Genomic DNA, 12,554 nt, shown 5'->3' on the forward strand with positions numbered 1-12,554 from the left:
CAAAATGGCCAACCCCCAAATATAAGAACTAAAACTGGAAAACTCCTAGAAGAAAACACAGGGGAACATCTTCAAGATCTTGTCTTAGGCAGTGGATTCCTAGCTTTTATACCAAAAGCATGAGTAACAAAGGAAAAAAATAGATAAATGGGACTTCATCAAAGTTAAAAACTTTATACAAAGTACATTATCAACAATGTGAAAAGACAACCTACAGAATGGGTGAAAATAGTTAAAAACCATGTATCTGATAAGGGCTTAATACCCATAACATATAAAGTACTCCTAACTCAACAACAAAAAAGTAAACGAACCAGTTAAAAAAATGGGCAAAAGACTTGAATGCACATTTCTCCAAAGAAGATATACAAATGGCCAATAAGCACAAGAGAAGATGTTTAAAACTACTAGTCCTTACTGAAACATAAATCAATAATGAAATACTACTTCACACCCACAAAGGACGGCTATAATCAACACGACAGAAAATAATGAGAGTTGGTGAGGAAATGGAGAAACTGGAACCCTCGTACATCGCTGGTGGAAATGTAAAACGGTGCAGCTGCTTTGGAAATCAGATTAGCAGTTATCTGTTTAACAAAGAATTACTATCATATGACCTGGCAATTCCAATCTAAAGTTATTTATGCAAAAGAGGGAAACGGACTTTGGCCCAGTGGTTAGGGTGTCCGTCTACCATATGGGAGGTCCGCGGTTCAAACCCCGGGCCTCCTTGACCCGTGTGCAGCTGGCCCATGCGCAGTGCTGATGCGCGCAAGGAGTGCCGTGCCACGCAGTCCCCTGCGTGGGGGAGCCCCACACGCAAGGAGTGCACCCGTAAGGAGAGCCGCCCAGCGTGAAAAGAAAGAGCAGCCTGCCCAAGAATGGCGCCGCCCACACTTCCCATGCTGACGACAACAGAAGCGGACAAAGAAACAAGACGCAGCAAATAGACACCAAGAACAGACAACCAGGGAAACGGACTTTGGCCCAGTGGTTAGGGCGTCCGTCTACCATATGGGAGGTCCGCGGTTCAAACCCCGGGCCTCCTTGACCCGTGTGGAGCTAGCCCATGCGCAGTGCTGATGCGTGCAAGGAGTGCCCTGCCACGCAGGGGTGTCCCCCGCGTGGGGGAGCCCCACGCGCAAGGAGTGCGCCCGTGAGGAAAGCCGCCCAGCGTGAAAAGAAAGAGCAGCCTGCCCAGGAATGGCGCCGCCCACACTTCCCGTGCCGCTGACGACAACAGAAGCAGACAAAGAAACAAGACGCAGCAAACAGACACCAAGAACAGACAACCAGGGGAGGGGGGAAATTAAATAAATAAATAAATCTTTAAAAAAAAAAAAAAAGAACAGACAACCAGGGGAGGGGGGGAAATTAAATAAATAAATCTTTTTTAAAAATAAATAAATAAATAATAAAGTTATTTATGCAAAAGAATAGATAGCAGGACTTAAAACAGATACTTATGCACCAATATTCATAGTAGCATTATTCACAATTGCCAAAAGATGGGGAAACCCAAGTGTCCATCAAAACATGAACGGGTAAACACAATGTGGTACACACGTGCAATGAAATATTATTCAGCTGTAAAAAGGGAACAGTTTTTATGCTACAACATGAATCACCTTGAAAACATTATGCTGAATGAAATAAGACACACAAGGACAAATACTGTGTGATTCTGCTTATATGAGGTATTTAGAACAGCAAAACCCATGAGACGGAAAGTGGAAGAGTGGTTAAATGGAGCCTGGGTGGGGACAAGGGAGAGCTGCTGCCTAACAGGATTCAGTTTCATCACTGGGATGATGAAAACATTCTGGAAATAGTCAGTGATGGCAGATACACAACACTGTGAATGCCCTTAATACCAGTGAAATGCACACTAAAAAATAGTTAAGTGGTCAATTTTATCTTCTGTGTATTTCACCACAATAAAAAAAGGCTACGAACAAACAAACAAGTGCACAAGACCGCTGGGGAGTCTCTGCTGCGCCGCTGACCTCCCTCTTCTGACCAGGCCTAACTGCTTGTCCCTGGCAACGCAGAGCACAAGCAGCAGGGCTGAACCCCCTGCTCACGCTCGCAAGATGGGCGTCTGGAAAGACAGGGAACCTTAACTTGGTGAGCAGAACAAAACAGGCTGCTGTGAGATGCTGGGGAGGGCTGTGTGAAGGTGGTTCTCCTGTCTTAAGGCTGTGAAGCCCATTTTCCAAAATCCCTTTACATTTACGCTTGTGGGTAAGAGCTGGCCCCAAGATGAATCTGACCTAGAATGGAAGGCAGAAGCGAAGGAGAGGTTATTGTTCTCAGAAGGTCGTGAGGTAAGACACAGGGTCGGACAGGTGTGGATGGACAGGGATGGCCTGGCTGACCACAGCTCGTCTCCGCTCAGCTTCCACACTGCTGGCCCTGCTGCCCAAGGACAGCCGCGGCGAGGCTGTGCTGTAGGGTGGATGGCTCCCCATTCCCCACCGATCCCATTCTGGGGGCCAAATACATGTGCTTCTCCTATTTTCATACAAGTGTCCAACTGTCCACCAAGGACACCTGCTCCTTCCAATTCTCCCTTCCAGACTCTCACCTCACCAGCTTCCCTCACGTTCAGAGCTAACTTTATATCGTAAATCTTTTATTGACATCTTTACAGTGGCTCTGTTTTTCTGACTCAACCCTGGCTAATATAAGAGTTGACTTTTAAAAAGAGGTTGATATGCCTTGTCAGTATTATAAATTTGTACTTTTTTGGATGAAATACATTTTAATCTCCTCTAAGAACTGTCAAAAACAGAAATGACAATGGTTTTATTGTTTTAACCCAGATATATTTTGCCAGCAAATCTCTATGATCTCTAACATATGGACTAAGAATCATAACTTAGGTAAAAATCTGAAATATACAAAACTGAAGTTAGTTTAACCAAAATTAGACATTTCCCTCATGGGAATAAAGTTAGAAAATACCACACAGTTTCTAAAACACCTAGCTTTCCCTTGTGGTAGACTGGCAATCCTGGTTTTCCCCTGAACCCCAAGGCTGAGATAACTGTAACAGAACAGAACATCCAAGCCCGTCTTGGAACCACACACAAAATACTTGCTACATATATTTACCCTAACAAACTTAAAGTAAAATACAGCTTTTTTACAAACAATTTCTTCCAAAACTATTTTTTCAAAATATTTAATGCAGTGATTTTGTTTGTAGAAAAGACGACTTTCCACCCCTTCCCACCTGGGAAGAAGAACGAAGCACGGCCACCACCAGGTGAGGAGGGCGGGAGGCAGAGGCCTTCAGCGCGGTGGGCAAGCTCGAGTGCGCAGGAGTGGAGGAACGCCGGCCCGGGGGGCGCTGCTCGTCTGTGTCGGGCGCGTCCTCTCCGACCACACGCTCCGACGCGCTCTGCCGGCAGGTCAGGCGCTGAGCACGCTCAGCTTGTGGAGCTGGTAGAGGGCCCCTGCTGCCCTCGCGCCCCTGCTGCCCTCCCTGTCCGCTTGGTCCATGACCAACTCTGGGTCAACCTAATGAGACAGACAGACAGTCAGGCTCACAGATGACTGGCATGCGGCGTCTCTAGACATAAAATAAAGTAAGTAAATAAAATGACGCATACACTTAGACACATAAGAAACCAGAAAGCATTCATTCTTTTTCCCAAAAATACTTGTGTAATGCTTCTCTATTCTCAAAACACTTCCTATATCTACTTGATGGTTTTTTTTTTCTTCATTTAGGCCAGCAATTTACTAAGAAAATGAGAGAAGAGAAATGGGAGAAAATAACAGATTATGGGTCCCAGGTAGAAAGAGGAAAAGGGCTAAAAGGGGGTAAAAAGGGCTGATTTACAGACCAAGGTCCTCGCTGCAGATTACAAGTTCCCCTGTCTACTTGCATGACAGTTCATTTTTAAATTCCTGTTTAATACTACAACCTTTGCGCAGAAATCTCCCATACACTCCTTCCTACACGACCATGAACAGGAACTCTGCTGTGAGCATTTAGAGCTCGTGTGCTCTCTAAACCATGCCAACCTCAAAACGAGGCCCTGCCTGCCCCCAGATCCTGCTCCTGTGCCCAGCCCTGGCAGGGGGGTGGCTGGTGCGGCCCCGCTCTGCCCCTGCACGTGGGGCTCTGGGCCCACGAGGGAGCGGATTCCGTGGACTGGCCCTGAGGGAGGGTTCTAAGGAGAGGCACCAGTCGAGGCACCTGAAGAGATGGGAGTCCTCACAGCGAAAGCACCCTGTAGACTCAGGGTGGAAAATATAATCTCCAGGGCACCTTCTGACTTACAGTGCCAAGGGATGAGGAACTTGTGCCCAGCCAGCTTTTTAATAAAGAAATCCCTGGTCACTGAAGTGACGTTTCATTCTATTCTAACCCGACAGACGGGAAACGTCCAGGGGGCCCACCACACTGGCACTGGAGCTAAACGCTAACGAGCAAGTGAAGTGGCAGGGCCACAGGTCAGCAGGCGCTAGTGGGCGAGAGTCAGGAGCCCGAATCCTGACTATCCCAAAATCACAGGGCCAAGAGCCTGGGTCTGACTCTTCTCGGACAGGCACGCAGCGTCCTATCCAGCAGCGGCCTGCCAGGTCTGTGGTGCGCTCTGGGGCCACACTGCAGCCGCCTGCTGGGCCTCCTGCTGCCTGCTCCCTCGGCGTCCCCACACGCGCTGCGGCCATCAGGTGGCCCTGCCTCGACTGAGGCAGGCTGTTGGGCCTCCGTCCTCACTCACCTGATCCCAATCGTATGGCTTCTCATGCCACTTAGGGACAATTCTCTCTCTCGGTTTCAACTGACAGAATAATCTAAAATTTAAAAAGGAAAATTAAATTACCTTGTATGTTAGTAATTGAAAACACTACTGTAATTTTTTAAAAAGATTTAAATCCTATGTATTTTCCCTCAGAATTATAACTACAGTTAAGTTTCTAAAATGTCAAATTGTATACAGTTATGTGACAGAGAGCATTTTAATCCACGGACATTCAAAAACAAGGGGCCAACACACCCGCAGAGAGCTGACGGCCCGCACCGCGGAGAGCTGTGCAGCAAGACGGTGCAGCAAAGGAAGACAGGCAGACACCGAGGAGCACGCAGCACATGGACAGAGAGTGGACGGCAAGCAAGCCCCAAGGGGGGGCGATAAACAAACAAACAAGGGGCCACACCTCCTGCTCTCTGTCCTCACAGTGACCATCTGAGGTTGCTCTGTTACCACAGCATTTCGGAGCCAAGTTCTGGGACATTAACAGGGCTTTCTATAGCATCTTCTCTTGAACAGCGGTGCAGAGTCAGAAATTCATCAGCTTCAAAGCTTGAGAGACGTGGTATTCTAGAAATGGGGAAGTGAAGAGTTTGCAACTCTTTTCCCCAAAAAACAGGTATAAAACTGAACGAAATTACCAAAAACAACCATTTCAAGTCTCTGGAAATTGACGGAAGGCAAACCACAAGCTTAGACACAGCTGCTCCCGAGAACAGCTGTGGTTCCGGGAAGGACAGTGGGAGGCGGCACTCCTGCCCTCCCCAGCACCGGGCGCAGCCGGGGCAGCAGGGCGGGACAACAGCTCCCTCGCTCGGCTTCGGCAAAGGGTGAGAAGCGAGTCCTGGCAGCGCTGTCAGGACACAGAGCAAACGGGAGGGAGTGCACGGACCAAGCCCACAGCTCTGCAGCCAGAGGCTGTGGTCCTGCTTGGGGCGCGCTGGACGGGAGGCCTGGACACGACCTGACCCCAGAGGCTGCAGACACGCATAGGAAAGGCCTGGGAAGCCCTGGCAAACGTAAAAGCCAGGGAAAGCTAAAAACTGAAAGAACTCCCAACGCACACAAAGACGCACTGGCGAGAGCAGACCCCCTGACGCCGAGTGTCAAAGCACAACTCCTGCCTCATCAGCTGAGCATGAAGCGAGGCCGACACCAGCACGCCCCGCGGAAGCTGGGCTGAAACACAGAATCAAAAAAAAGCACCACACACGGGGAGGCAGAGTCTACAGTTAAGTCCAGGTGAGTGACTAAAATGAAACAAAACAACAAAAAGGCAGCAATAACCCTTGGAAGAAAAAAAATGAAAATCCTAAATTGCTACACTACATTATGTAAAAAGCCCAATTTTCAGCAAACAATTATGAAACAAGCAAAGAAAAGGAATGTGTGAGTCATATTCAGGAAAATGAAGCAGCCAATGGACACACACCAAGTAGGCCCAAATGCTGGATTTAGCACACAGACTTCAAAGCAGTTATTATAAATATGTTCAAACAAAGCAAACCATGTTCAAAGAATTAAAGGAAAACATGATGACAACTCAAAAATATTCTCAATGATAACCACCAACTGGAGGACAGAACAAAGGCCAGGTCTAGAGTTGAAAGAACACCAACCAAAATGGAAACCTGCACTCGGGGAGCCGACGGCTGCAGGCCTGGCACGGCGGAGGAGTCAGTGAGCGGAGACAGAGCAGCTGAAACTCACCCCTCGGAAGCAGGCAGAGCCTCAACAGCAGCAGGCGAGGTCGAGTGCCCCCAGGCACGCGGGAGCCCCCAGAGGAGGGCAGAGCAGTCGGCACAGAAAACACACAGGAAGAAACAAAGCACAAGACTCAAAGCCCTGATGGAAAATAGCGATGTGCAGACTCAAGAACCCCAACAAGCAGAAAAAAAGAGGGACTCCCCACCTGGACAAAGCACAGCCACACTGCTCCAACACACAGACAGGCAAGCTTGAAAGCAGCGGGAGAAACGATCCACACATACCAGGGCCGTGCAGCTGAGGGCCGGTTTCTCAGAAAGGAGGAGCCAGAAGGCAGTGGACAAGGCGTGTTCCGAGTGCCGAAGGACCAAACCACCACCCAGAGACCTGCACCCAGCAAAGCTCCCCAGCCAAACGCGAGGCAGAAGACAGGCGTGGAGAAAAGCCACTGCTGGCAGATCTGCCGTACAAGGAAAACCAGAGACAGGCCTCCAGCCTAAAGGAAAGGACACCAGATCGTGGACTCAAGCCCATGGGAGGAATGGGGGTTAACAGTAAGACTCAACATATTTTTAAATATTATCACCTCTAAATTTCTTTAAAATGCATAAGATTGTCTACAGCAAGAGCTATAACACTGTACTGGTGTATTTATTACATATACAGAAGTAACATACATGACAATAACAAGACAAAAAAAGGAGGGAACGAACCTCTGTTGGAGCAAAGTCACTATATTTTATCTAAATTAACTCAGTATTAACTTATCACAAAGTACTCAGATTAAGATACAAACTGCAATCTCTAGACCAATCTCTGAGGACATAACTCAAAATACAGTGGGATGATAAAAATGTTACAAAACTGGATTGGGATGGTGGTGGAACAACTCTATAGCGTTACTAAAAATCACTGAATTGTGTTTTTTTTAAAAACCCACACCCTTAATTGATGACTCAGTAAGGACACAGCAGTGCGTGCTGGGGTGGGCGGTGATCGGGGGCCAAGGCTTAGGGGCACTGGTAATAGCATTTCTCATCTGGGTGCCGGCCACGCGGACTTGCTCACTTGGAGAAAACGCACTGAGCTGTACTCTTACGTAGTTAAACTTCAAAAACAATTTCATGTAAAAATATTTTTATGGAAAAGGTGAAGAGAGAAAACTAAAATTAGCTCTTCCCACAATTAAGGCAGCTTTTTACATTTAATAACTTTTTAAAAAGTATTTCTTTTATACTAAAAAGAAATCCACTCAAAATATCTATGCAAAGAGGAGAAAGGCAGTGCGTTACGGGACATGACCCATTTTTACAGAGTTCCAAATCCCGCCCGGCAGGCAGCGCGGCACTTGCCACTCGCCTGGTGGAGCTGTTCCTGAGACAGGAACGCAGGACCGGGTGCGCTGGAGACACTTGCTCCCCCACGTCCACTCTCCACCCTTCGCCACCTTCTCCAGGGTCCTTAGGTCTGGGAACCCCTGCCACGTGGATTCTGGGTGGGCGTGGATAATGGGGAGTCCCGGCAAGAGGCAAGCAGGAGGGGGCCGGGGGGAAGCCCACAGAGGCCGCCAGCTCCACCGCACGGCCCCAGGGCCCCTCGCCACCCACGCGGCCTCCCTACCATCTGCCCACACTTTCCTCTGTCACACTCTTCTCAGATCACTCTGTCTGGGATGCCGACTGCTTCCTGCCTGGATCCTGACACACAGGAAGCTGCTCTCCATAGCCAGGCAGGGCCTGCGTGCCGGCACCCACCAAACACTGCTTCTGGCACCGGGATTCCACTGCCAGTGATCAGTCTTCCTACCTCCTAAACTTCAAGCAACAGCAATCCGCTAAGAAAGTGGACTCAAGGGAAAAGCCCAGGCTCCATGCAACTCACCCTAAAAGCTTCTGACGAGCATTGTCCTGCAACTGGGCAATTCTTTCTGGTCCAAGATATTTCAGCCCATTTGGTCCATCACATACTAGTTTGTTAATAGTTGCCCTGAGAATGTTAATCTGGAAATAAATGGCAACATAATTCATACAATGACTTTATCCCACATTTAGGTAATTCATAAACATTTATAAAGTTCTTACAACTATCAATACGATTTCTGGGGAAAAAAAATTTAAAACAACACAAATAACATTAATAACCACTATCGTAACCGAAGAACAGTAACAAAAGGAAATCTGTTTTAAAGTCAACACAAACAGTTCAGACTTTTTACTATAAACACATTTTTTAAAGTTTTATCTTACAATTTAACTCACAAGGTTATGGTTTGAGGTAACTATCATATATTGTTTTGACTTTGTTTATAATGTTTATATGAAAGACTAAGGCACATGATGTAATATTTTGTTACCAGCTCTTATCATTTTTTTAAACAAACTTTTTGTTTTTTAATCGTTTTAAATTCATGGGAAACTTGTAAAGCTGGAGTGGACAGTCCCCACATCCCCTGCTGCTGACACCTGATGTGAATGCCTGCCGTCCCTCTGTTAAAACTAAGGAGCTGGCTTTGGCACAAAAACAGCTAATGAGCCCAGCCTGCGGGGATCTCGCCGACCCTCTGCTCACATGCTCCTCCTCCCAGAGTCGTCTCGGGGTGTCTCACTGTACCGGGTGTCATGTCTCCCAGTCTCCACTACTCGGGGACAACGTCTCAGTCTGTCCTTGAGTATCCAGACCTGAGTTTCGGGGAGCTCTGGCCAGGATTTTGAAGACTGTCGGCCAGTTTGGGTCTGTCAGTGTTTCCCTCGTGAGCAGAGGCGTGGTGTGAAGGCCACAGCAGCCACGTCCCCATCCCGGGCAGCCCGCCAGGCACACGAGACCCATGACTCGCCCCTGGCGATGTGAACCTCCATCGCTTGATCAGTGCAGGGCCTCAGGCTTGGCCCCTATGGCCCTTACTTACTCACTGTGCTGTTTGAAAGCCCACTGCTAAGTCTAAGCCACCCCCAGAGGAGGAGGGGAGACTAAGCCACCTCCCGGGGTGGTACTTAGGTGCAAATTATTGGGAACACTTCTGCAAGCAGACTTGACGTCTCTCTCCCCGCTTCTTCCAGCTGTTGGACTCATGGGTATTTTACTTACACTTTGGGTTATAACACAATGCTACCCTATTTTTTTTTCTCTTCCCTCCCCCCCCCCACCCCAGTGGTCTGTTTTCTGTGTCTATTTGCTGCACGTTCTTCTTTTTGTCCACTTCTGCTGTTGTCAGCGGCATGGGAATCTGTTTTTGTTGTTGTTGTTGCGTCATCTTGCTGTGTCAGCTCTCCAGGTGTGCGGTGCCACTATTGGCAGGCTGCACTTTCTTTGGCACTGGGTGGCTCTCCTTGCAGGGCACACTCCTTGCACATGGGGCTCCCCTATGCGGGAGACACCCCTGCGTGGCACGGCACTCTTTGCGTGCATCAGCACTGCGTGTGAAGACCAGCTCACCACGGGTCAAGGAGGCCCGGGGTTTGAACTGTGGACTTCCCAAGTGGTGAATGGACGCCCTAACCACTGGGCCAAGTCCGCTTCCCAACGCTATGCTATTTTGTTGCTCAAATTGTCCTAGCTCTGGCCAATGGGGGCACCATCGGTTTGGTGCCGGTGTCCTCTGACATGCCTCCTTCCTGGAGTTTTTGAGCAAGTCTTTAATTTCTGGTACTACAAGGAGCGCCCAAGCTCATCTTGTAACGGTCCCTGCTGCAGCCCTAGAGTCAGCTGTTTCTCCAGAGGCCCTGATCCCTTTTGCCAGGGAACGGTCCTGGACACAGGCCCTGGGCTTACTCCTGGGACCTCCCAGGGAGCGGAGCGTGGTGGTGCATCCATGTCCAGCACCCACAGGGACACGCCCGTTCCTGCACCTCCCCACGTGTGCGTGGATTAGGCCACGCCTGGGTCCATGCCAACGGACCCAGCACTGCCGAACTGCCTTTCTTGCTTATCTGTCATTTCCACTGGCGCTCACCAGTCATTTCCTAATTTGTCCAGCCCCAGTAACACATGCAGCAGTTTCACAGCTCTTAGCCTGGGCTCCCCTGAGAAACAGTGGGAACACCTGGATGCAAGGTCTGTGCAGTTTCTCTGTCTTTAGTCTGTTTCCAGTCAAAATGTCAGTTTCCCACATTTCTTTTTTCTTCACCCACTTTACTGTGATTATGTCACACACTTGCAACAGTTGCACCCACTTGTGGCCGCCTACATTTCACCTTGGGATCCCCCAACATCCTGGCTGGTATTTCTATGTTTACTTTCCATACATTAAATTTCTCTACAATGTTCCGGTTTGGACAATTGCATGGGTGCTGTATCTACTGTCCCAGGATTATCCAGAACCGCTCCTCCACCCCTCGTAGTGGACTGCTCCTCCCCTGCCCCCGGCAGCCACACACTTGTTTTCTGTCCCTATGGCGTTGCCTTTCCTAGAATGTTAAATGACTAGAAATGTACAATGTGGAGCCCTTGGGGTCTGGCTAACAAAATGCACTGAAGATACCTGTCCCCACTGCTGCCTGAATCAACTGCGCCTTCCTTTTTACCATGAAATAGTACTCTACTGTGCAGAGGGACCACAATTTATCCATTCCCCAGGTGAAGGACATTGAGTGCTTCCAGTTTTCAGTAATTGTGAACAAAGCTACTCTAAACAGTCACATACAGGTTTTATGTGGCTCTAAGTTTTCCGTTAACTTGGATAAATACCAAGGCGTCAGACTGGAAAGTCATATATAGATACACGCTTAACTTTAAAAGAAACGGACAACTACGGGACATTGTAGATCCCCCCAAGGGCCCACTGGATGGAACGTGGGAGAGTGTGGGCTATGATGTGGACCATTGACTAGGGGTGCAGCGATGCTCAGAGATGTACTTACCAGGTACAATGGATGTGTCATGATGATGGGAGAGAGTGTTGCTGTGGGGGGAGTGGGGTTGAATGGGACCTCATATTTTTTTAATGAGAAAGGAAAGGAAAGGGAAAGGGAAAGGGAAAGGAAGAAAGAAAGAGGAAAGGAAAGAAAAGAAGGAAGGAAGGAAAGGAAGGGAAGGGAAGGGGAGGGGAGGGGAGGGGAGGGGAGGGGAGGGGAGGGGAGGGGAGGGGAGGGAGGGAGGGAGGGAGGGAGGGAGGAAGGAAGGAAGGAAGGAAGGAAGGAAGGAAGGAAGGAAGGAAGGAAGGAAGGAAGGAAGGAAGGAAGGAAGGAAGGAAGGAAGGAAGGAAATGCCTAATTGTCTTCCAAAATGGTGGTGCCATGTTGCATTCCCACCAACAATGAACAGGAGTTTCTGTGGCTCTATCTCCCTGTCAGCATTTGTTACTGTCTGCTTTTTGGATTTCAGCCACTCTAACAGTCAATGGTATCTCACTGTGGTTTTAATTTGCATTTCCCTAATGACATATGATATTGAGCTTCTTTTCATGTGTTATTGCCATCATACTTTAATTTAGTTGTCTATTTTCTAATACTGAGTTTTAAGAGCTCTTTATATATTATGGAAACAAGTTCTTTATCAGATGTATGATTTGTAAATATTTTCTCGCAATCTGTAGCTTGTCTTTTCATCCTCTTAACAGGGTCTTTTGCAGAACAAAAGTAACTTATTTTGAAATACTGTCAAATTTACAGGACAGACACAAAAATAGAACCTCATACATAGAACTCAAATACACCCCCCTATTCCCCCAATAGATCCACCGATTTAACATTCTGCCACATTTGCTGTATCACTCTGTCAATTCACTTATCTGCCTGCCTATTTATCAATCCATTTTCTAAACACTCAGGTATAGGAAATATACATCATGCTCCTTGAACACTTATTTCCTAACAAGTTCTTTAGGAACTTCCTAAGTACAGTTATCAACTTCAAGAAATTTAATGCAGATATAAAGCTTACGGTCTATATTCCAGTTTTTCCTTATGTCCCACTAAAGTTCTTTTGAGTCTTTTCTCCTCCCTTATTAGACCCCTGCCAAGATCACATGTTGTATCTAACTGTCATTGTCTCTTTAGTGTTTTTTTTTTTTATTGTGGGAACATATATACGATATATACTTTCCCATCCCAACCCCCCCCCAAGCATACCATTCAGCGG

General features: G+C 47.8%; 1 protein-coding gene across 2 annotated transcripts in view; it reads right to left on the reverse strand.

Annotated features, from left to right (window-relative positions):
• Positions 1-2,796: 2,796 nt before the first annotated feature.
• The window catches only part of TDRD9 (tudor domain containing 9), a 122,020-nt gene continuing 112,262 nt past the window's right edge, over positions 2,797-12,554 (reverse strand). For both annotated transcript variants that reach the window (XM_071213574.1, XM_071213572.1), the window contains 3 exons: positions 8,361-8,479; positions 4,743-4,815; positions 2,797-3,528 (listed from right to left, as the gene is read on the reverse strand). In XM_071213574.1, coding sequence (XP_071069675.1) covers positions 3,421-3,528; positions 4,743-4,815; positions 8,361-8,479 — 300 coding nt within the window. In that variant the 3' untranslated portion in view covers positions 2,797-3,420. The remainder of the gene's footprint in view (positions 3,529-4,742; positions 4,816-8,360; positions 8,480-12,554) is intronic.

Source organism: Dasypus novemcinctus, chromosome 3, assembly GCF_030445035.2.
Source record: "Dasypus novemcinctus isolate mDasNov1 chromosome 3, mDasNov1.1.hap2, whole genome shotgun sequence".
Classification (NCBI taxonomy): domain Eukaryota; kingdom Metazoa; phylum Chordata; class Mammalia; order Cingulata; family Dasypodidae; genus Dasypus; species Dasypus novemcinctus.